At 40.2% G+C, this 25305-nt stretch overlaps 1 protein-coding gene across 1 annotated transcript; it reads right to left on the bottom strand.

Annotated features, from left to right (window-relative positions):
- Positions 1 to 729: 729 nt before the first annotated feature.
- On the bottom strand, positions 730 to 25099 carry TRIM47 (tripartite motif containing 47). The gene is made up of 6 exons (XM_070739885.1): positions 24146 to 25099; positions 13926 to 14021; positions 11695 to 11925; positions 10551 to 10746; positions 5467 to 5541; positions 730 to 4519 (listed from the first exon to the last, which is right to left on the bottom strand). The coding sequence occupies exons 1-6, from the start codon at positions 24815 to 24817 to the stop codon at positions 3894 to 3896; spliced, it is 1896 nt and encodes a 631-aa protein (XP_070595986.1). The 5' UTR covers positions 24818 to 25099; the 3' UTR covers positions 730 to 3893.
- Positions 25100 to 25305: the final 206 nt, after the last annotated feature.

Below are 25305 nucleotides of genomic sequence, written 5' to 3'. Positions count from 1 at the left end.
ATTAAAAATAAAATTTCAGCTGAAAAGATGGGATAGTGAAGGAAGAAACAAACTCAAGAACCTGTCAAGTATCTGTGAAAGTAATGATGCCCAATGCACATGGGCAAGTGTTAACCTACATCATCTTCCAATATCTGGTACAAGTTTGTAACTGGTACAAGTTTGAGATACATGTTTTGTCATTTATCATTACACCACTCTTATGGATCCCTCCAATTCTTAAAAATAAATGCAGCATTTTTATAATGGTAACATATCTTCCCTGCTGCTCTCATTGTGTATAAAACATGGATGCTCATATTAGAAGCGCAAGAGCATATGTAGAGAATCCATTTGGCTTTATTCTGGTCATGATGCCAACAAGAACAAGTATTGCCCTCTCTCATTTGCTGCTTCAATGCTTTGTGGAGGGCATTGAGTTAACCATTAATTAGTGTGAATGGAAAGAGAACTCATGATTTTGAGTCTGCCTTTGTAGCAATCTCTGTAATTTTGAACCATTAGATGTCATTAACCAGATTTTTAGTTTTCTCAAACACCAGAATGTACTACCTCATTTCGCCCTCCTTCAACATTACTGTATATTTTTCACAATAAAATGGATTAAATCATCTGCATGGCACATAAAGGTAGAAGAAAGCAAGTGGAACTGTGAGACAACTGTGACTTTTAGTCTTTGCCACATAAACAGGCACATATCCTCCCAAAGCAAAATAAATAAAAACATCGTTTTGTGGTTTGAACTATTTTTTAATTCCAGTTTATTGTGGTTTATGCCATGGATTTTTGTAACAAAATTTCCTGGCTGGCCCAGCTGTGGATAAAAACACATTTTTCCAAAGCTTTCTTCCAAAGGAAATTCTCTGAGAACCTTATGATCATATGTGGAAGAATAACTAGACAAGACCAGAATGTAAAGAATAAGAGCTAGGAATATTAATTTTTAACCACATTATGACAAAATTAATACTGGATTGTTCAGAAAGCTAGGAATACCTGTTATATTCAATGGTCTAAGAATAATTATCATGTGATTATAAATGATTTTATGCCCTAAAGATTTGTATTGTTGTTAATCTTTAACCAGGAAACATAAAGGAATTTCCAATCTGCAGCCTCCAATCTGGTGTCTAGCCACCACATTTCCTTTTCATAACATTTGAACATTCTCTACTATCAAACTTGGCAGCATGACTGATAAAATATAATGATGTAGTTTCCTGAAAAGCTGAAGCAGATGACTCAAACCCCCCCCACACACACTTAAATCACCTTAATACATTTTTAAAAACCACCAATTCTCATCCTGAATGTTTTTGAAAAAAGAAAATCCTGTCACAGTCGTATGTATGACACAACTCTACATTTTGCTAGCATTTGAATCCAATTGAACAAAGTCCTCAAATTAAGTGTGCCCTTGTTACCATCAACCAGGTTCAGTAAGTGACAAACTATGTACATCCCCTTTCACAATAGCTGCATTATAACAATGAAGGAATAAAGTATCTACCTCCTCTAATTGGAGTCATCTGCGTGAAGATGCTCTCCTCATACAAGTATGCCTTCTGTCCTGTTAGAGACAATGAAATCCTCTCCACTACTTGAGTGCCCCTTCTGTCAAGTCCTGCAGTGACGGTTCCATCTTTTCCAGTAACTAACCATCTTTAAATATTTTTTAAAAATCCTAATTTCAAAGTAGAGTGGTTTACGTACTTCTTCAACTTTCTTACAAATTCAAATGTCTGTGATCTATCTTATTAAACCCTGTAACCTTACAAACACTAATTGGATATAGATTTAAGATACTAGATTGCACCATGCAATTCAGTGTGTACATCATGTACATATCATTTTTTCCTTTATAGAAAGATGGTGAAAACTTTCTTTGGAAAAAAAAAGAGTACAAGACATGTGTATTCCAGGACTATGCTATGGTGCTTTCATTAATGGAAAGCTGCACAAACAAAACTGTAAGGACCTCACATATTTTCAATGAAAGGCAGCAACATTTCAGTGAGGCCCAGCAGCAAAGCAAAGTTCACTTATTAAATTATTTTTATGATTAATCAAATCTACTATTCTTTGGATACAGGTTATAATGGAACAAAACATATTTTGGAGACAAATAATGTACTCACTAATACTGCAAAACCCTCTTGTAACACTGTAATCCTGAGATCATAGACTTAATGAAGTGGGGTAGCATTAGATTAACGCTTCAAAGAACAAAATTATCTTGCAATGGCAAAAATAAATCTGTCTCTAAATGTTCTCCTTATTCAATCATAATTTACATTATGAATGCTCATAGCCTATTATTTTCTAGAAAGAAAGGAATCCAATGGATGATTTATTTGAACTCCACTGTCAATCCTGTTCTGAAGAACACAATCTTAAAAAGTTACAAAACAATTTTAAAGAAGCTTAAGCAAAACAAAACCCTAAGGGTCTCCTCACAGGTTAACTTGAAATCTTTTTTTTTAACAATAGTGGCTAGAATTTCCTCATCCATTCCTATCAGCATGACTAAATTATGGTAAATTTCTATTTAGTGTCCTCTTAATATATTTGAAAAGGATGGATTTTGTATACTTCATATCCTTGTTACACATGAAATGTCAATCCCCAGTCTCCAATGGTCTTTCTTCCATTGTACTTCCATGGATCTGTACTCAAAATACAGCTAAGAAAAGCAGAATATATCACACAAATAGGAATCTTGGGTCCGTCAGAGGCTAATAAGCCTCAACTTCCATCAGATTCAACCAGCCAATGACTCCAAAAAGCCACCAAAACTCAATTTTTGTAATACTTCTATGCCTGTAAGATGCTGTAAGGAAAGGGAAAACTTGCAACCCAGTGCTTAAACATTATGCTCTCCTTGTGCAGGTATTCATCTCTTGAGTACCTCACAGTCAGATCTACAACTCAGTTTACTTTGCACACTTTTTACCCCAATATTAATAAACAGGCACATATAGCATTAAAGCAATGTACAGAGTATGCAATGTGATCGTGATAATAGGAAACCATTACCTAGACAAAAATGAGAGGAACATGTTAAAGTCCCAAACAATGGGACAACATTTGGAAGCAGCTCAAGCAGATGGCACCTTAATTTACTGAACTACAAAGAGGTGGTGGTATATTACAATCAGGCTTGCAAAACTCTATTAAAATTGATCTCATAAAAATTGTATCCTTCCTTTGGAAATCATTTCCTAAACTGGTCTACCTAGTGGAGCTGACGCACAGCCACAGAGGCTTCATTTAATTTCAAAGTTATATTTCTAATAGTATACAGACTAGAGTTTAAGCTAAGAATCAACTAAAGCTCCCCACAGCCCCATATGATTTTTCTTGCTATTGTAATCCAAAGCTGAATACATTTGTTCATATATGTCATTTGCTCTGCTGACAACTAACATCATAGGTTTTTTTCCCCACAGTTGTTTTCTTTTTAAAATGCAGTGAAGTATTCATCTAGAGGCATTTAAAAACAAGTGATGGCCTTCAGCATACATTTTTTATCAGTGGTAGTATTTTTTCTGCCCGCTGTTATGAAGATGGGTCTTCATGGCACCATTGATTATTGATCCATGTGTTACTTGTGAAACAGACGTCTCTAGAGATATCATTAGTTCGTATTGATGAAATGGAGATGTTTTTTGCTTTAGATCAGGCACTTCGTAAATGATTCCTAACTATGTCCAAGAAAATAAAATGTTTTGCTGAAAAGTGCTTCTTTAAACGTTGATACTTATCAAATAAGTAAAAAAAGCAGCAACAAGTATGATTAACACTAACTCAGAAAGATGACATAGTGCTCCAGCAGAGATATCACAAACATCCTACTTGTCAAATTCTTTATCCTCGGTCATACATTGACCAAATTATCGCCGCTTAAGTACTGAAACAAAGTCTTTCTTCAAAGGCCCGAGCTGCATATGTGCATCTACGCTTTCGAGAAAAAAGGCTGGCTTGAGGTTGTGCGTGAACAGTGCTGGAAACTGGTGGTTGATCTTATTCTGGAAAGGGTCAAAAAGTCCCTTTTTGAAGCGAGACACTTTGAACTGCTGGAGACAAGTCATTTTGGAATCCTTGACTCCATAGAATGTCAGCACCTTCTCTGAATACTCCAAGTACACCCCAATAGTATGAAAAAACGGCTGCTGTATAACACAGTCAAATCCGCCAAACCAGGCGACATAGTTCTGGCCGTTCCACTGCAGACAGCATGACTTCTCATTCCTGCCCAGGCGACCCCGGTCATAGGATTCCTTGGGATTTAAATCTTCAGTGATGATCCCAATGCTCACCCAGCCGTCTATGATCTCCACTTCCCAGTAATAGTTGCCACGGTTCATAATATTCTCGCCCAATACTTGCTCACAGTTGATGAACCTTGTTGAGGTCTCCGGGTAAGTAATGGGATTCAACACACGCTTAGCCCCCTTGGTCCCAAAGAGTTGGATGAACTTGTCAGCAGTATCACTATCCAAGTCAATGATGAACGCAGCTGTACAAAAGCAAAGATATAAAAGGCTTGAAAATGATAAACAAGGAAGGCACATGGCATAAGCAAGCCCATCCCCATCCTCCACAAAAAGCAGTGTTATCATACTATGGCATGGCTTTATTAAGGAGGAAGTTAGGACTTCAGTTAGTGTAATACTAAGGCAAGGTGGCTAAGATGATCATGTGTGTGTGTGTGTGTATGTCCAAATTTGCAAAGAACTGACAAAGAGCTGACTTCGAGGGTAAAAGTACTGTACTGCCTAGCAAGGCAAACAGCCCAAGTTCAAATTCTAGGAGGGTATGGCTAGCTGATGAGAGCTAAATAGCTCGAAATAGATCTATACTAGTCTATTTCTTTATCAGTTCTTTGTAAGGTTTTAAAAATATGGTTTGCAACCTGAATGGCCCCTGTAGTGGGGCTGAAAGGCAAAAAGAAGCAATATGTCTCTCCCATGTTTGGATATACCAGGTGAGATACACACACATATATACACACAGATATACTGTATATACATACGCGCGCGCACACACACACACACAAAATGTGCATTTTCAGAGTTACAGGAGATATATGTCTATATATGTATATGCAATATATGCTAGTCACACACACGCAATTTGCATTTTCAGAGTGGTAGGAGCATTTATTTTAAAATGCTAATTATTGTAGTTAAAATATTCATATACCACTTCTTATTTAGAAATCTCAAAGTGGTTTACACTAAAGATCAGCAAATAAAACAAAGCTAGGTAATAATTAAAACATATCTTTAAAACACTGTACAGTACTGCAAAAAAATAAAATAAAGCTATATCTCTGTAGGCACCGCTGTTTAGAATTTTGCATGGTTCAAATCCATTTTTAAAAATGACAATAAAGGCTATCTTATCAGCCAACAAGCAAAGCATGAAAACGAAGGAGGAAAATGCAGAAAATAATGGCCTTACATTTAAGAAAATAATCTCGTGATTCCAAACTGGCGGGGTTGATGCTCCTTTCTGAAACCTGCGGTTCAATTGTTACTGTGAAAAGAAGAATTTGTTATCAATGTATACTTGTCAACATTAGAGACAGAACTGAAAATATCATCACCATAAAGAAGCCTTTTGTCTCAAAAGAGTAATTTCTTCCTGGTTTTAAAGGAAGGCAAATTAATATCCAGACAGAAGGGGGCACATCGTCTTATGCCTTACATTCTGTGATCTTCACAGAACATGCACAGGATTAAAAATCACCTGCTGTGTAAAACATTTTTTAGGAATGAAGGCAAATATATGAGTCCCAGAATAATGTTGCAGGATGCAATCTGGGTCGGTGAAATTCACTTTCTGGAAAGAGATGTTTCCTGAGGTTGGACTCCAGCACCGACCCAGATTGGAACATGAAACATTGTAAAGCTGATCATGCATCGTAAGAGAACAATTGCATATGTTAATGTAAGATCCCAATTCTAACCGTATTGCAAATTCTGTATAATTCACCTACTACAGGCAGGGACACCAGCAAAAAACTCAAATTGAGCTAGGAAGTTTCTTTGATTCTACTTATCTCTTTCTATATAAAATGCACAACTTTTTTGGACTGGGCATAAATGGTGGAGCCAATTTTCAAAGGACTCTGTGGGTTATTGCTAACACTTTAGGAGAATCAAGAAACTCTAGAGCAGTGGTGGCGAACCTATGACATAGGTGCCAGAGGAGGTACATCCCTCTTTGTGGGCACGCGCATGTCACCCCAGCTCAGCTCCATCGCGTTTCTCTGACACGTTTCTCGATGTCATTTGCAGGACTAAAAAAAATGTGTGAAACAACATTCTGCCTTCGTCGCAGTGCATTTGCTGATGCTGCCTCCATGGCCAGCCCCTTGCACAGCACAGGGAAATTTTGCATGGTTCACAATGGGGAAATGGGGTCCCGTCCTCCTCCTGGAGCCCATTATGACATAGAGCTACAATGCAACCCTGAGTTGTCATGGGCTCGCTCTCGCCTCCCGGATGTCCCCGCCGTCCAGCTGGTCTTTGGCTCTCCAGCGACCAGATGAGCGTGGGCGCATTGCTCCTGGGCTCCTCGGCCTTTGGGCATCATATTCCCACCACCCAGCACCAGTTCAGGGGTTCTTTCCCTCCTTTTAGGAAGTGGGGTGGGAAGAGAGAGGGATAGAAAGAGAGAAAGAGGGAGGCAAAGAGATGGAAGGGGGGAAAGAGAGAGAAAAGGGGAGGGAAAGGGGGAGAAAAAGTGGGAAAGGAGGAAGGAAAGGAGGGAAAGAGAGAAACAGGCAGAGAGATGGAGGGAACGGGAGAGAGGGAGGGAAAGAGAATGAGGGAAAGAGGGAGGAAAAAGAGGCAGAGTAAGCGTAGGAAGGAAAGAAAAATGGAGGCAGAAATAGAGAAGGAGGGAGAGAGAAAGAGGGAAAGGGGGAAAGAGAGAGACAAAGGGAGGGAAAGAGAAAGAGGGAGAGAAAGGGAGGGAAAGAGGAGGGAAGGAAAGAGAAATGGAGGCAGAGAGAGAAAGAGATGAACTCTGTGTTGTTTGTTTGTTTGTTTATTTATTTACTTATTTATTTACTAGATTTGTATGCCGCCCCTCTCCAAGGATTCAGAGCGTTTATCATTATTTTAGGTAGTAAAACTCGTTATTCAGGTTAAATTGCCGTGTTGATACTTTGTGATAAATAAGTGGGTTTTGGATACTCAATCTCTGAAAGGTTTGCCGTCACTGCTCTTTATGGAAAAATCTCCATATCCCATAGTTCCACTTTGTGTTATGTGATCATATGTTGTCTCTGGCAGCTAAAAGAATTGCCCAAGCTGGTTTGTGGACGTTTTTTTTGAAGAAGATAGTGGCTAGTATTGTGAAAACAAAACCTTAGTCTGGGAAAGACAAGAGAAAAACCCAAGACTGTCCCACCTTCACTCTTTTCAGTATAAGAGAGCAGGGATTAGAAACCTCAGGTTTTCAAAGGTCTATCAGTATAGCCCACAGTATATCAACAGAGTGGAGATTTATTATTTCTTGTGCTGCTGTTTCCTGACCTGGCCTACATCCAAGGTGGAGTTTGCATGGAAACTGCTTTTTACCATTTGCGCGGGGGGGGGGGGGGGGGGAGGACAGGGGGACGGACGGACCCTGCCTCACCCTATTTTTTGCTTATTGGCCTGGGCAGATTTCTGAAAGAGAAAAATAATTTTTCTTTTACTCCATTTCCATTATGGTTTTGCATACGATCAAATTACAGTAATATACAAAACATAGTTATAAGGAGGGGTGAGGTAGGGAGAGAAATGCAAACATTTTATTTTCCCTCAGGGAAAAGCAGTGATCTTCATCATCCCTAATGTGTGTGTCTGAGTTGTAACTGTTCAACTTTAATGACATTAAATTGATTTATAACTGCTTTTCACACTTACGACTGTGGCAGAATCTCTATGGTCATGTAAGAGTTTGGCAACTCTTTTGTATTTATAACAGTTGCAGTGTTTTGGAGTCATGTGATTCCCTTTTGTGATCTCCAGACAAGCAAAATCAATGGGGAAGCCAGATACACCTAACCACGTTACTAACCTTAATCTCTGTAGTGATCCACTTAACATCTGTGGCAAAAAATGTTGTAAAAGGGGGCAAAACTCACTTAAGGAATGTTTCACTTAGCAACATAAATTTTGGCCTCAAATGTAGTCATAGTTAGCTATGACCACAATTGTAGTCATAGTTACATAGGTAACTATGACAACAATCCTCAAAAGGTACCTGGAGGATTACCTGTAGGTTCTACCTGAATGTAATGGGGGTGGGGAAGGTAATAATGCTGGCAAGATGGCAAAGTGACAGTATATTCTGTAAAAAGCTCTGGCAGTTCTTTGAGATATTTCTATTTAATTCGCTATAAAAGATAATCGCTTGTTAATTAACATTAAAATCCAAACCTCCTTGCCAGTGGCAGTCAGATGCAGAACAGTTCTAATGTAATAATGTTTTAAACAGCTGCACAAAGAAAACACAAACAACTAAGATTTCAAACTTAGAAATGAGCCAGCAATCTAAATCTTCAACTGAACAAGCAACATGAGCTTTGAATCTGGCAGGATAAGAGTCTGGAAATCAAAAACTAACAAGTAAAAAGACTTTCTCTGTTCTGTTATTTCAAGGACGCCAGCTTTGGATATGTTTCCCAAACCACCAGTAACCACACCTAGTGATGTCTGTTTGTTTATATATTTGAGTCATTTTTGAAACATCTGAGTGCTATTAAAAGCCTAAGTAACTAAGACCACTTAGATTCTGGCTATCTTGTATTTTTTGTCAGTTGCATCTCTTTTAGATGGTGCCTAGTTTGCTTCTTTTCATCTTGAAAAGCCAGCATTTCATTTTGATCTGCTAATCACAAATGCTAATTCAAAACTATTTTTGGGGCCCTTTTATAGTGCCACAGGGGACTTTAAGAGATATAAATTGTAGCTGGTGGATTTGAATATCCTCCCCCCTCGTAAGTTCTAAAATAAGGACTTATCAAAACTCTACAGAATGGTTTACCATAAAAAGCAAAGTTTGCACAAGAAAAAAATTAGGTACTTTCAGAAAAAAATCAGAGAGTAATATGAAAGTTACACACAGGAATCTCTGAAATGTTCCATGAAAGAGAAATAAACCAAGAACCTCGCAGTGATAACAATTGACAGAGCTTCTAGGACTTACATATAGATAACAACAAAATTGACATCTTAGTGCAAGTATCATGAATGCTTTATCAAAGTATGTTGAATAAGCCAAGAATTAAGTACACAAGCCCAATGAACTAAGCCAAACTGAACAAACTATAAAGTGGCTTAGCACAGGGGTCCCCAATCCCCAACCTATTTGGAACTGATCATGCAAGTGGACCATGTGCACCAGTCCACTGCTCTTGCGGTCCGGTTCCCTCTCCCACCCCAGCCGGGCCAAGCCACAAAGGTTGAGGACTGCTGGCTTAGTATAATGGACAGACTCAGTGAATGGATGCCAGGCTCCACTGCTGATATAAAACTCCTATTCCACAGCCATAAATATCTGATACTTCATGGCACCTTCATGGCACCGGACCAGAATATCTCCGGGACCGCCTCCTGCCGCACGAATCCCAGCGACCGGTTAGGTCCCACAGAGTTGGCCTTCTCCAGATCCCGTCGACTAAACAATGTCATTTGGCGGGACCCAGGAGAAGAGCCTTCTCTGTGGCGGCCCCGACCCTCTGGAACCAGCTCCCCCCAGATATCAGAGTTGCCCCCACCCTTCTTGCCTTTCACAAGCTCCTTAAAACCCACCTCTGTTGTCAGGCATGGGGGAATTGAAAATTTTTTCTCCCCCCTAGGCTTATAGAATTTATACATGGTATGTTTGTTGGTATGATTGGTCTCTTAAATTGGGGTTTTTTAGATTACTTTTTAATATTAGATTTGTTACATTGTTTTTTATTGTTGTTAGCCGCCCCGAGTCTTCGGAGAGGGGCGGCATACAAATCTAAATAAACTAAACTAAACAACTAAACTTCAGCTGAAGGGCAACTCTTGAAGGACAAGAATTCTGCCCATGTTTCAGGGTTCCTTCCATTGTGAGATGGGTGTGTCAGGCCAAAGCCATTGTTAACTTGGAGTCTTTGGCCTGCCACATTTTATGCTTTAGAATGTATTCTTGCTGTGGGAACTTGGGAAGGGCTATTGCTTGAGGGATGTAGAAATGTAACCACAACAAATTCCTTCTAGGTTCTCAAGGTCATCCTTTGTTCAGTACCTACCCAGAAGTTGATGGGAGTAGCGGACACGTTGGCAAAAGACGACTGGTCAACATGAATTTGTGGGTATGGGAGCAAGGGAATAAACTTTAAAGTGGGTGGAGAAGACCTCATGGCTTTAGATTCAGGTTTCTCACAGAATTGCCAATATGGCTCTGTTAATAAATTGGAACTTTGAGGAATGTTGTGCCTCGGATTCTGATTTAGTTTCGGATGCTATTTGGAACAGGGTGGCTGTAATAATTCAGTAAACAAATAAATTACAAACCTTCTGGTATCTCATGAAGAAAAGGTCCATTCTCACCCTTCCCTGACAGTTGGTCCCAATGGTTCTTGCAAATATTTCCCAGCAGCTCCTTCACAGCAAACACGGCCTGACTGGATTTAATAAAACTCAGTTCTCTGGGGAAGTTTGAACATGCAAGGTTTTTTTCCTCAGCTGCTATTTTTAACGCCTGGAATTCCTGGTCAAGAAAACAAAGTCACAGCAATTGTTTGACTATAAGGTCTATTCAACAGATACAGCTCTTCTCAAGTCACTAACACTTAAATGGCTTAAAAACTCAGCACAGATGTGGCAAGAGATTTAGGGTGGGGGGAAGAAGGAGCACATAGAGCTCTCCTGCTGCAACCTACTGGCACACACTGTTTCTGGATCTTCACCTGGAGCAGCATAAAATCCAAGGGAGCTTTCTCCTGATACTATATGGCCCCCTGTCTCCGAGAGTGAAAGAAATGAGAAAATATTTCCCTAGCAGAGATCTTGATGGGAATGAACATATGATCTTGGATGAATAAGAAGCAGACAAGTGGTGGGACAACAAAAGAAAAACATATGGGCCACATTTATCCACTCATATGGAACCACCCCCTGGTACACGCAAACTATTAAGTATTCAACACAAGTGAAGCATAGGCTTCACTCAGGTCCGCTATTAGGGTAGGAAAGTACTTAAATTTGATGGGTCGAACAGTCTGACAGCTCCCTATAAAAGGGCTGGCTGTCAGACAGGACTTTCTCAGGGTTACTGAACTGTTATACAGTAAAGAGCTGTTTGTTGGCAGGTTCCTGTGGGTCTCGCCTCTTCCATCTACAAATCTAACACAAAATATTAAGCATAGCATCCTTTTTCACTAGCCCTTTATATTAAAGACAAGTGCACACAGCTTTTGCTGCCCTATGACTGGATGTATTTCACATAACGAGCTTTTAAGGTACCAACCAAAATCATTTGTACAGTGCAAATAGATATGGGTATGGAGTTGGCTCTTGAGCAAGAGTTCCTGAGTGACCACTGGCCCTTCTCCAGGGATTGTTGATGCATCCTGAGTGCCCAGGTGGAAAAGACCTACAATGAAGCCTATGCTATCTCTCTACTGAATCACCTGCAAAAATAATTATTGGAGCGCACCTGCAGGAAAGTGATGGTGTCTGTGCTGGGGACTTTCTCCAGGTTCTGCTTGTGTTCCATCAGCAGGGCACGTCGTTCTTCTTTATGCCGCAGTTCCTCCTCTGCTCCACCCAGCATGGTTCTTTCATCAACCTCAATGAAATCAAGCACTTCCTTCTTAAAGGTTGTCAGGATCTTGGTGGCCTCGGTAAAGAGACTGCTGACCTTTTCCTTCTCCTTCTGAGCAGTAGCCTAAAAGAAAATAAAAACGGAGTTATTCCAACAAAAATCATTGCCTAAACCAGCGATGGTGAACCTATGGCACAGGTGCCCTAGCTCAGCTCCAACGTGCATGTGTGTGCTGGCCGCCTGATTTTTGGCTTGCACAGAGGCTCTGGGAGGGCGTTTTTGGCTTCCAGAGAGCCTCCGGGGAGATGGGGAGGGCAGGGAAGCCTTTGGAGCCTGGGGAGGGAAAAACACAAGCCTACTGAGCCCACCAGACATTTCCGGCCCCCAGAGGGTGTCCGGGGGGTGGTGGGGAAAGCTATTTTTGCCCTCCCCAGACATTGAATTATGGTATGGGCGATAGCGCACATGCACGCTCTTTCGGCGCCTGAAGAAAAAAAGGTTTGCCATCACTGGCCTAAAATGTGAATAAACCAAGCTGCTTTCCCAAATAAGAACAAATGAATTATCACATGACACCTACCTTTAAGAAGTAGCCTGAGAAAATACAATATGGAACCCATCAAAAGAAAGAATAATTTTTAAAATTACTAACAACTATGGGGAGAGTAGGCAATCAACAATTTTTGCCCTTTCTCTCAAACTCTACACTCAGGTTTGGCTATTATAAAGAAATCAGGAGATATAAGTCAGCCTTTCAGTTTTCTGAAGGTTCCAGAAGGCTTTCCACTAGTACAGCAATGATCCAGGGGCAGGGATGAAAATTTGGGGACTGTTTTTTTTTAGAACTTTCAGAAAGGGAAAGAACTTATTCAGCTTTCTAACCAAAGAAAAATTATGGCAAAATTGCCATTTTTTATACGTTTGGCTTTGGTTCATTTGGGGAAGTTTACATGGGTAGGAATCAACAGGAAAAGGGCAGAGGGGAGATAAACAGTAAAAAAAAAGTTATTTTGTTGCCAAATTTAAACTATCTTCAGATGCCATTAGCAGCAGATGGAGTGATGGAGGATTGTATGTAACCTATCAAGTCACCTTTACTTTTCAGTGATAAACTCCTATCTCACCCACTAACTTGATTCTTGGATAAAAGAGAGTTTTCCCCTACAACTGGGGGATTTCATGAGAACGTACTGCAGAAGAAAAACATAAGTAGCTTCTCCCTGAAAATTTTTATAAAAGCTGCTTCTTAAAAATGCATTTAGGGCTATATCTCGTGGCAAATTGAGTGTAGCTTTTGTATGTTTCATTTTTTTCCTCTTGCACTTCTTTTCCATCCCTCGTCTTAATAACTTTTCCTAATTCAATTTACTGCGCCGTTCTCTTTGCAGGCTAATCATATTGCTGTGGAAAACTAAAACTAGCATTAAAGTGGAATGTAAATGCTGAAAAAAGAAGAGAAGAATATTCCTCATCTCTTAACTATGGCTAAGAAACTGGAAGAAGTTAAAAAAAACCATAGCTGTTCTAGAAAGACCGCAAAAAATAGTAATTTTGGAATGGAATGTTCTGGAATTATCAGGAACATTCCATTCTCAAATTGAGGGAGTTTTTACAAAGTTGTAGTTTTGCTATTTCTAAGGAACAGCATCCAATCCTGACTACATTTCATGAAATAAGGAAGCTTTTTCCATGTCATGAAAGTTATCCGTTAACTTTAACTTTGCCCTACGGTTCTACTTGTCTACAAACATGGAGTCCCAACTCCAAGGATAAAACATTAAAGAAAGAAGCCTCATGTGATTCTGTTGCATTTGTAATTTAGTTCTCAGGAAAATATTTGCATAGGAAATGGTGGAGCTGTACATTTGTTCTTTATTTATATGCAAATACAGAAAATTTTAGAACTAAGTGGACACTTCTTGAAGACAGTATTCCTCAGTTTTTCTAGATATGATGGGACTGTGGTCTCTAGCATCCTACAGTTGATCCCTTCCTGGGGAAGGATGGGCTATTTTTGTTACCTTTTAACAACAAAGGGAGGAAGGTCTGTGGAAAGGAAAGGTTTTAGAGGAAGGTTCAACATTTTGCTTTTTACTGGGGATAAAATAAATGTGGTGAAATACTTTGATGAGGTTCACCATCCTTTTCATCTGCGCTATGGCGGCTCCCAGTTCATCCAGCTGGTTTTCAATATTGTTCAGGATTTTGGGCCTCTGAGCCTTTCAGGGAAGAAAAAAAAAGGAGAATCAGAATCTCAGCTTTATAGACATTTACCTTTCACAATTATTTGTACACAATTTGCATAGAAATGTGACATTTACAATTCAATCATCATGACAACACACATACATCTTACAACTGTCCTGTTTTTTCTAACATAGATCCATTCATCTGGAGGTACAAAATGCAGTCAGAAGTCAGGTGTAAGATTTCATTTTCCATTGTGTCATTTTCTATCCCTAAATCCTTATTATTGCTTATGTACACAACTAACTTCTCTTAAGCTCTCTTTCTGAATCCTACTTATTTTGCTTTTAAGTAATACAAACATAAAATAAACCCACTGCTTGGTAAGCAAATCAAAATACAGTGTTCCCTCGATTTTCGCAGGGGATGCGTTCTGAGACCGCCCGCGAAAGTCGAATTTCCGCGAAGTAGAGATGCGGAAGTAAATTTTATTTATTTATTTTATTTATTATTTAGATTTGTATGCCGCCCCTCTCCGCAGACTCGGGGCGGCTCACAGCAAAATACAACAAATCATGACAAATCCAAATAAATTTAAAATATTTAAAAAGATTTAAAAAGAACCCCATTTACTAACATACACACACACAAACATACCATGCATAAATTAGACATGCCCGGGGGAGGTGTTTCAGTTCCCCCATGCCTGCCGACAAAGGTGGGTTTTAAGGAGTTTACGGAAGGTGGGGAGAGTAGGGGCAGTTCTAATCTCTGGGGGGAGTTGGTTCCAGAGAGTCGGGGCTGCCACAGAGAAGGCTCTTCCCCTGGGGCCCGCCAACCGACATTGTTTAGTTGACGGGACCCGGAGAAGGCCCACTCTGTGGGACCGAATACACTATTTTTGGCTATGAACAGTATCACAAGCCTTCCCTTAACACTTTAAACCCTTAAACTGCAATTTCTCATTCCCTTAGCAGCCATTTAGATTATTACTCACCATGTTTATTTATTAAAGTTTATTAAAAAAAATATTTATTAAAGGCGGATGAAAGTTTGGCGATGACGTATGATGTCATTGGATGGGAAAAACCGTGGTATGGGGGGGGGAAACCGCAAAGTATTTTTTAATTAATATTTTTGAAAAACCGTGGTATAGCCATTTCGCGAAGTTCGAACCCGCGAAAATCGAGGGACTACTGTACACGGAGTTGGTTTAGATTTGAAGTCGTGATTGTCATGAATTACCTGGGCAAAAAGCATCACACTCCTCCCTACAAGGCCTTTAAACCAGGCTAAATTTCCTCCTCTTTTATTGCTTAGTATTTTTTCTATTCTGCTAGGAATTGAAAGGAACAAGGGCCTCATTCGGACCCCTTCCTGCTCCATGAAACCATGTGCTAGGCCGAGATAAAAACCAGGCCCGGACAGAGATAAAAACCAGGCCAAGTGGGCTGCCCTGAAAATAACAATTGTTGCATTATCAAAAAAGAACCAGCGCAGAATGAATCAACACCCTTTTTTCTTATTAAAAAACAAGGAAATCAGAGTGGTCAGAAGAGAGCTTATCTGCTGATACCATAATAACCCACTGATCTCTTAAAGCCAGGGAAGGAAAAGAAAAAGATTAAATGGTAAAACACTCCAGGCTGCTCCTTTTTCTTAAAACAGATTCTGAAAACACAACTGTTTCCCAGATAGTGGTGATCAAGGTGCTCCTTAGTGATATGTGCTAATTACAGTGCCTAGAAAATATTTTGCTGCTATCATTAAAATAGTCCAGGGGGGAAGAAAGGTCAAGTTTGCTTGATAATGTCTTGCATGAAGATAAGACTCCCTGGGGATCAAATTCAATTACGCGTTTCTTGGAAATAACAGGGACACGTCTTGCCATTGGATTTTCTGTTCAGTCCTGGAATTTCCTGGTGATTTGCCATCCAAATTACTTTTCAACATGAGCCATGATTAGCTGGATGCTGCCACCTGTTGTGGTAGTAGGAGAATTTTGAAGAATCACTTTTAGGTTGTTTCTGTATGTATTGATGTTATATTCACTCATAAACTACCAAATGCCATTTCAGATTTATCTTTAAACTAAGACAACTTATTTAAGCCTTTCAAGTGCAGTCATCTTTGATTTTGAGCCAAAAGCCATCTATTTTTGCCAAACAGGAAGACCTTTGCTTCCTCTGTTCCACCGGGAGCGATAACATTTTATTCCTGCAAGAAAACAATTAATAAATATGTCCCTTTTCATTCATCAGCTCTAAGCTGCTGCTTTGGTTTCAAAGCTGAAGGCAATTTATAGATTTCTGGCTTAGAAAAAAGGAATTGGTGTCTAGGATACAAAGGATTGCTTTATTTCGACTGAGAAAATGGTCCACCTATTCCAGTAATGCCTACCATGATTAAAAATGGATTTTCATAACCTCATGGCAAAGTCTTTCCATGCGTTGCAACTCATGTTTCTATAATTAGAGCTGCTGGCAAAAGAGCCCAAGAACCTCTACATGTCAAAAATATACAACACCACTGAACTTTTAACTTGCCCATGGTAGGCTTCAGTGAATGGCTGGATTAATCTAGCCTCTCTTCAAGGATTTATCTGAATGGAATCAAGAATGCAGAAAATATAAGGAGGCAATTTGTCAGAAAAATATGATAATCAGAAGCAAGGAAAAAACTCTTCTCTTCTTAGAGGGCAGCACTGCAAGAGATTATAATGTTTGATAGGTAACCAAGTATAAAATTCCAAATTACTATTCCTCCATGTTCAGGGATAATCAACTCTCTAGTTCTTAAGTATCATTAAAGGGATAATCTAGCCATGTTATCTCTGCTGTAGCCAAGCAGTCTATATGAAAAGTACTAATCCCACAAATTCACTCTCTTTGCTTGCCTTCTTGCAAATTTCTGCTACCTGAAGTGAACATGAAGTATAAAAATCAAGATTTTAAATATACAGTAGTTTAAACATAGTTTTTAAACATAGTTTAAAATCCTCAATCTTTAAAAAAAGAACCTTGAAAAAACTCTGGGCCCTGGAAAAGCCTACTTATCATAGTAGTAGTAATCATAGCTGTGTAATTTGTGTCATGGCATTACCAGCTGAGATCCTTTTTCACCAATACTATGATAACCACAGGAATTTGCTACAGCCTTCAGCAGTCTCTTCAGCTATAAGCTGCTTATTATATATATATAAAAACAGGTGATTGATTTTCCAAGTATCATACCCTCCCCATCATGTCCTTATATTTTTAGAGCACAATTCTCAACATACCAGCTAGTCTGCAAAATTTATCTGGGTATCCAATGAAGTAGAAGGCAATGATATACCACATTAGGAGTGGTGAAATTTCCTTCTCTCTATATCTATAATGATTGCCTGTTTCCACTTTAAAGTTACAGTCATCTCCATCTCTATGCAGGAATACTTTCACAATCCAAGACAGAACAAAACTCCAAATGACTAGAAAGAAGGCAGGGTAAAGGGGAAGAATTAAGGAGTGATGTGCTGTTAGTACTTTCTGCTACAGACTGCTTGGATACACCCAGATTCTCTGGTTCTTCAAAGCTCATATACTAGTCAACATAGGTGAATCTTGGTGAAATATTGCTTCACAATATTTAAGGTACTTTAACCCTGCTCCTATGCTCTGGGGTCTTAATGATATTTGAGACCCTGTAGATTGTCATGTGGATCTGAAAACTTGTAATTAATTGACTTTTTCTCATTTGAGGGGTTCTTACTATGAGTGCTAGGTTTTTTTTTCATTTTGTTTACTTTTTCCTACATACTGATTGTTACATTTCGTTATACCCAAAACAGTAGAAGTGTATAGTAAATGAGAACACAACAGCAGGGTTAAATGGTTAATTACAGCTTATGAATATTTGTAGGCAATATTACTTTCCAGTTTTTAAAAAACACTCCACTCCCAAAACAATTATAATTATGCTGAATAAAGGCTGTAGAAGTATGAAAAGAATCTTGAGTGTTACCATCTCAGCATGCCTTCTAAATGCACCAAGGGGGTAGTCATCGGAGTTTACCCAGAATCTAGAGATTATATAAATATTAAAAAGCCAAATGCCAATTTTTTAAAAAAAAACATGACCTCCTTCCACCAAAATAAAGTTGGAAAGTGTAGAGAGGGACAAGACCTTGGGAGTCCAACTACAGTACTCCTATTTCTATCCTTAAACTCTATGAATACACCAAAATGGCCAAATTTACATTGCTGAAAAACCAGCTCCTTGAAGCCAATTGTCTACAGCCATTTTCATCCTTGAAAACAAGAAGTCAATGATTAGTAAAAATCACCTCTTCCTGTGATCTCCCCTTCTTTCCCATCTCATTATATACTGCTCAAAAAAATAAATAAAGGGAACACTCAAATAACACATCCTAGATCTGAATGGATGAAATATTCTCATTGAATACTTTGTTCTGTACAAAGTTGAATGTGCACAATAGCATGTGAAATTGATTGTCAGTCAGTGTTGCTTCCTAAGTGGACAGTTTGATTTCACAGAAGTTTGATTTACTTGGAGTTATATTGTGTTGTTTAAGTGTGCCCTTTATTTTTTTGAGCAGTATATTTCACAACCAAGCTGATGAAGGAGAGCAAGTTCTGTCCTGAATTTTGGGAAAGCTATTCACTTCTGAACGATTCTTTGATGAGATGGAAACTTGCCAGCATGTACAATATAATCCTTTGAAACTATAGTAATTGTCTTTGCACCCCACCTTTTGTACAGAAGCCCAGTTTAGTGTACATATTGTACTATACACTAGTGGAGGCCTCCTTCTCCTCCCTTAGGAAGTAGGTTGGGCAGAGAGCATGACTCACCCCAAATCACCCAGTTTCTATAGTTGAGGATGAATTGGGTCTCCCCATTCCAAATCCAACACTTATCTACTACACCATACTGGTACCTGGATGTAGCCAATTAAGAAACTTGCCAACACTTAATGCTTCCCAGTTAATGCATTGATTTATTTTGATGACTTGTGAAAGTATTCTCTGAAAACTTTTCCAAGTTTAGCAATTCTTCCAAAGGAGTCAAGCACACCCACAGAATGTTTGGAAATGGGATTTCCCGAATAACACTTCAGAATGACTTAAACTAAAACTGACAGGAGTTTAGTCAGAGCCATCTGGAAAGAGGAGCGGCTGAAAAAAAAATAACGCCAGTAGTGCACTCTGAAAGACAAACGGAGCGAGGACTGGAACCTGGGAGAAAAGCCAACGGAAATAAAGGAGTTGGATTGAGACACTGTGGGAAAAGGCTACAAGGGAAGGAATGAACTCCTGTTGCCATCACACAGAAGTAAAGCTATCAGACTAAGCTAGGCCAATTAGCATCAGATGGAATTAATCACAGGCTATAGAGCTTCCTTGTTCCTTGTTTTCTTCACTTTCTTTCCAAATCCAAACAAAATAGATTTCTTTTGTGTGTATGGTTTGGAAAGCCAGGCAAAAATCACCAGAAGTTCAAATAAATGTTTGTCTTTGCACCAGAAAGACCTTTCTGATAGTTTGAAAGACTAATTTCTGGCCTCTCTTGATCCCCAAACAATTCTTTCTAGGGAAGACTGCTGAAAGCTAAGCATTCAACCTCCCTTTATCCTTCCAAACAACTTCCTGGAATGAAATCACCTTCATCCGTTTTTTCCTGACTCTTCTCCACCAAATCTGATGTTTCTATGGGTCTTTATCATTTCATGGGTGGTTCTTATAGAATGGTAAGCAAACCTGATTGTGGGTGGCTTAACTTTCATGACCCAGACTATCATCAAAACTTGCATCTAGTGACTTATTCCAGAATATCGTAAATTATTGCTTAAAGAAGATGTCAAGAGGACATTAGAAACTTCAGTTGTAATGATACTATAGTCCTGACAGTTCTTTTCCCTGATGAATTCTGTAACTGTTACCTCCTGAGAAGGCCTAGCTTTTCAAACAGTTCCTTATCCATATACTGCTTCATCCTGTTAACTGTATTGCAAACCTTTTAGACATTACTCTTAACACTTTCTAGATTTTAAAGTTCTTCCCCACACTCACTCTCTAGAAGTTGTTTGAAACCTTTACCATCTAACAAAGTTCTTTCTTCATTAAATATTCTTTTGCAATATTGCCTATTTTCTAATTAAAAAAGACATGCAATTCAAGATTACCCTGTGTGAAATAGATATTATTTTCCTAGTTTAGTGCCAATGTTCAGTAGCATGCCTTTTCTTGAAAAAAATCAACATGATAATCTGTACAGTTGTTTGTACAGCTGGGAAAAAGTTTAATGGAATTAGCAGCATAATAAAAATACTATGACGATTGTGACTGACACCTGTTGGCTAGTTCCTATGTCTAATATTTCTTTTCTATGCCAAGTCAGTTTTGGAATTTTTATTGATGTTTGTTCAATGCATACAAATGGATGTACATCTTTACAAATCCATTCATAGCCCAATCTTAGAATCTTGTCTATTCAAATTCTTACCTAGATATTTATTCCCTTACAGGTTAATAAACTCAGCACTATTTTAAATGGAAAATAACAGTGCAAAATTTTGCTTGAATAGGAAAACTGACTACACCCAATTCCCGCCTTCTCCAATTTGTTCCAGTCATTGTGACTTTTATATTTACTTGTCTGGCTGCAATTCAAAACTCAGAGGCTTTCCATTCCCAAGCACGGATTTCCCATCCATCTTTAACTACCTTGAACAGGGTAATTGGAAATATTTCCATATAAGTTAGTGTGCAGTTGCTTTTGTCCTAAACAAAAATGATTCCTGCAACTGAATAATCGGACAAAAATCCCCAAAGACTGCAATCTACAACATGTGACGGCAGGTATCTAAGTCCTCCCTGGGTGCTTGCTAGGCGTTTTTAAAAAATCATTTTAATTTATAAGTGGGAAGTGCAAAGCAAAAGTCTCCAACAGCATACAGATTCCCAAGAATGCTTTCAGTCCCTTCAAAGGTCACACAAACTTTCAAAGTTGTGTAAAGTTGTATGGGACCTGGAGAACCTCGAATCCAAATCCCTGCTGGAGACAGGAATCCTCAGACCATCCCAATCAACCTTTGCCTGAAAACCTGCAGTGTTGGATAACCATAGTTATAGTGTAGTTAGTTTAGTTTATTAGATTTGTATGCCGCCCCTCTCCGAGTGGGCCCAATAGCTCTCAAAATGTCAACACTGTTTTTCCTTTGCAATTTCCTTGTTGTATTCTGCCTCTTTCATAATGTCATTCCGCTAATAATTGTATAGGTCACCTGCACTCGGTTGTCATATGCCATGGGTGTCTAACTCACGGCCTAACTGGGTCCGTCACGTGCTGGCCACACCCATGCCTACTTTAGCGAGGGGGGGGGGGGAGAAGTCCAGATACACTCGTGTCATATACAGATAATCTATTAGAACTATGCTGTAGCTCCCATGAACAGGTGAGCAAGGAGAGTCTTCCATCGTATGTTGTGCCTACCATCAAGCTTCTCCTATTCCTTCATAGCAGAATTTCTTCATGGATGCCCTGTTTGTTGCATTACAATTCACTATGCTTGGTCAACATGTTGGAAGGATGGGATGATGAGAGCTGTAGTTCAACCACACCAGCTCTTTTATCGGTGATATTTGGTGAAAAAAAATATCTTTTTTATTTAAATCTATTTATGTAGCGCCCACTGTGCAAATGCAGCTCTAAGTAGCTAACAAATGCAAAGTATCAATGGAAAATAATAAAAGAACATCTAATTCCAATAGAAAATGGGGGCAACCAAGGAAGTCTAATCAACATACATATGATGGGCTCAACTAACATCCTGACCCCTAAGCCAACAAAAGGACTTTCCAAAAGACCATGCAGGGCCAACGGTTTGTATTTCTATGCCTTAATCTTGCTCTGTAATACTTATTCCACCCATCCTTGGGCACGTGCAAGCTTACAGAGCTGGTTTATACAAAGATCAAACTCTTAGCTCCCTAAGGCTTCTGACAGTCAATCTTTCCCAGCTAATCAATCTTCCTTTTACAGACAATGCAAGGATTGAAACCTGCTGCCTTCTTATTTAATTTATAACTTATCTTAAAGTATAACCCCTTTATTTTACTTTTCAGTTACTAAAAATATAACTACAAAAACCTAAAAACCCCGCCCCTGAAAAACATAAACAGCAATAAGCAAAACAGAAAAATTGAAAATTTATAAATTGACTGACCCATATTCAATCTTGCAATTATAAACCATTTAGAACACCTGACTATTAACCAATATACAGTGGTACCTCTACCTACAAATGCCTCTACTTACAAACTTTTCTAGATAAGAACCGTGCGTTCAAGATTTTTTTGCCTATTCTCAAGAACCATTTTTCACTTACAAACCCGAGCCTCCGAAACTGTAACTGGAAAAGGCAGGGAGAAGCCTCTGTGGGGCCTCTCTAGGAATCTCCTGGGAGGAAACAGTGCCTCTACCCTCCCTGTGGTTTTCCCAATCGCACGCATTATACATTGATTCCTATGGGAAAAATTGCTTCTTCTTACAAACTTTTCTACTTAAGAACCTGGTCATAGAATGAATTACTGGTGAGTTCGTAAGTAGAGTACCACTGTACTGCACAAAAGTAAGCAGTTGGTGACAGGGGTGGGGAGGACAATGTGGGACTCAGTGTGGTGGGAAGCAGGCCAAAGGCTTGCAGGGAGCTGATGTGTGTATGGAGGGGGAAAGATAGGTGAAGGGACATTGCAGCATCCTCGTAGTTGGACATAAGGGCAAATCTACCCAAATTTTGTTTCAAGTGACCATAGGGATTCTGCAATGATTGCAATTCCAATACCATATTAAAGCTAGCCTTTCGGAGATTTGCTGTAAAACTTAACCTCAAATGGCTGTTAAGTGCCTGGTGAACATTTTAAATTAGAAAAATAAAAACAAAAACATCAGTTCCCTAATTTCAGAGTATCATTTCTTCATTTTGCCAAATGTTCCTTGCGCCCTTTTAAACATGCCAGATCTGTAATTCCCCAGGACTTTTACCCCTAAACTTCTTGCTTCTCTTAAGTTATGTCTCTAATGAATATTGAGAATCATGTGATAATCACGCCAAGAACTCCTTTGCAAAGAAACATTACAGGACAGAATTAGGGTTCTCACGAAGTTCATTCATTCTCATGTATAGCTGCCTCAGACTAGCAACAGATATATTCTCTGTCAACCTGGAAAATATTTGATTTCTCCCTTTCCCTTTTCACTCTGTTGTGGTTCCCCTAACCTTGGTAAAACAGTCAATTTTATATCCCAATTTCCCTAATGTGGAACCCCTGCATACTAGTGGGAATTGCTACTCCCAGATCTTTCATTCCTGTTGGTTTGGACCCAGCATGCTTGGAAATCTGCAGGTTGAAGAGAATCTTTCTTAATTAAATCAGCGGCCTGCATTAAACAGGATTCTTCACCCATTAGTCTCACTATCTAAATCTAATTATACTCTATTATCCGTATTAGATAAAAGACTGTCTGGTCAGTCTTATACACCAGGGCTAACTGGACTATTTTGGTTCCCAAACTGAGCAGAATGCTTTCTCTTTCTTTTTAATCTAAGGGGGGAAAATGCTTCCAAACATCCCTCTCTTTTTCAAAAACTTAACAATAAACATAATCTCTCCTAGAATACCTTCCTCAAAACCCCTAAACTTTTAAGTAATCCCTAAACATTAATCCTTAAACGTTTCTTCTCTTAGAAATTAAGCGCCTGAAATGTGCAAACTACTTTTCATTCTTCTTTGGTTGAATGAGCCCATACCCTTTAAATGTAAATAGGCTTTATGTTAGGTGGATTTTGAGCTAGGTTTTGCAATCCCTTTTCAAGCGCGGGTTCTCTTACTCCCTAACCTCTACTTTCCAATCTGTAATGTATTTTTAATCACTCCTAACAACGCTCCTAAATCCTAACGCGCGTCCAACAAAACTTTCCAGCGACGCTGGCAGCCAGGGTGTTCCCAATTTATTCCGGGGCTGGAAATCGCCGGCGCAACTTAAATAATGGTTTTGTTCCGCCAGCCGGCCCAGGTTGCGCCCTTGGTCGCTCCTCGGAAATCAGGGCGCAACAAAGGCGCCCCTGTGTACCTCGGACGGCGGCCCTACCCACCTCCACGTGTTCCCGCTCCACCTCCACGGCCACCACCTCGTGGCTCCGATGCTCCTGGGTCAGGCAGAGCTGGCAGATGCAGCTGCGGTCGGTCCGGCAAAAGCTCTCCAAGGGCTTGAGGTGCAACTTGCACAGGCTCTCCTCGATGTGCCGCAAGGGCGAAACCAGCCGGTGGCTTTGGAAAGCCGGGCTTTTCAGATGAGGCTGCAAGTGCGGCGCGCAGAAGGACGCCAAGCACACCAAGCACGACTTGGCCGCTTCGGCCCTCTCGCCGTCGGTGCAGAAGTCGCAAAGCACCTCCTGGGTCTGGGCATCGCCGCCGTTCCCGGGAGCGCATGGCCCCGACGTTTCCTCGGGTGCCATTGCCAGGCGCGGACTGGTGGGCGCGGGCTGTCGGAGCTGCAACAGTTCGGCCAGGGTGTGGTTCTTACGGAGCGGGAGGTCGGCTGGGTAGGGTTCCTGGCAGAGCGGGCAGCGGGAGGCACTCTGTCCTCCGGCTCCCGTTACGCCCCCGCCGGGGTGATGCCTGTGCGCCCCGATGCACTCCAAGCAGAAGTTGTGGCCGCAAGGAGTGGTAACCGGGTCCTTCAGGGCGTCGAGGCAAATGGGGCAACCGAAAGGACCTTCTTGAAAGTTGGGAGCGGAGCTAATGGGGCCGGAGCCCGCGTCCATGCTGCTGAAGTCAGCTGGTAGGAGGCGAAGAGCGCGAGGCTGGGTTGGCCCCCTTTCCCGAGGCAGGGCAGGGCAGGGGGCTGGAAGCGCCAACTCCGCCCATTAAGAACTCAGTCAGGGCGATGCCGAGCAGCCGCGGCAGGCCCCCAAAAGGCGAGCGAGGGGCCGCCTCCCCTGTGCGCGGCGTTTCTCTCTGAGGGGCGACTGAGGAGAAAGCCGCCCGCCTCGGTTAGAAATAAAATAAAAAGCGCTGCTCCTCCTCGAGGCGCGCGAAATGAACCCACGTTAAGCTTTTCCCGCCCTCCGTAGTCTATTAAAATGGTGTGAGTAATTGTGAAAGAATCCCGGGGAATTTTTGTAGGAACATGAGAACAGGACTTGTTTGCGTCCTTTTACTCTCCAATTCAACAGCAGATAGTTGGATGATAGCAGGTAGCGAGGGTATTATGAGTAATAAATGACAGATTCTTTCCCCGTTTTGCTGCAGT

This window comes from Erythrolamprus reginae, chromosome 2, assembly GCF_031021105.1.
Source record: "Erythrolamprus reginae isolate rEryReg1 chromosome 2, rEryReg1.hap1, whole genome shotgun sequence".
NCBI classification, from domain to species: domain Eukaryota; kingdom Metazoa; phylum Chordata; class Lepidosauria; order Squamata; family Dipsadidae; genus Erythrolamprus; species Erythrolamprus reginae.
This window is presented reverse-complemented; position numbering and strand designations above follow the sequence as displayed.

Bases quoted from the DNA above. Each gene is read 5' to 3' on its own strand.
- TRIM47 (XM_070739885.1), bottom strand. From the start codon at position 24,817: ATGGACGCGGGCTCCGGCCCCATTAGCTCCGCTCCCAACTTTCAAGAA. The intron at 14,022-24,145 runs GTGGGTAGGGCC...CTTCCCTGAAAG, and splicing joins TGGAGCGGGAACACGTGGAG to GCTCAGAGGCCCAAAATCCT. The intron at 10,747-11,694 runs GTGCGCTCCAAT...TTTCTTGACCAG, and splicing joins ACACCATCACTTTCCTGCAG to GAATTCCAGGCGTTAAAAAT.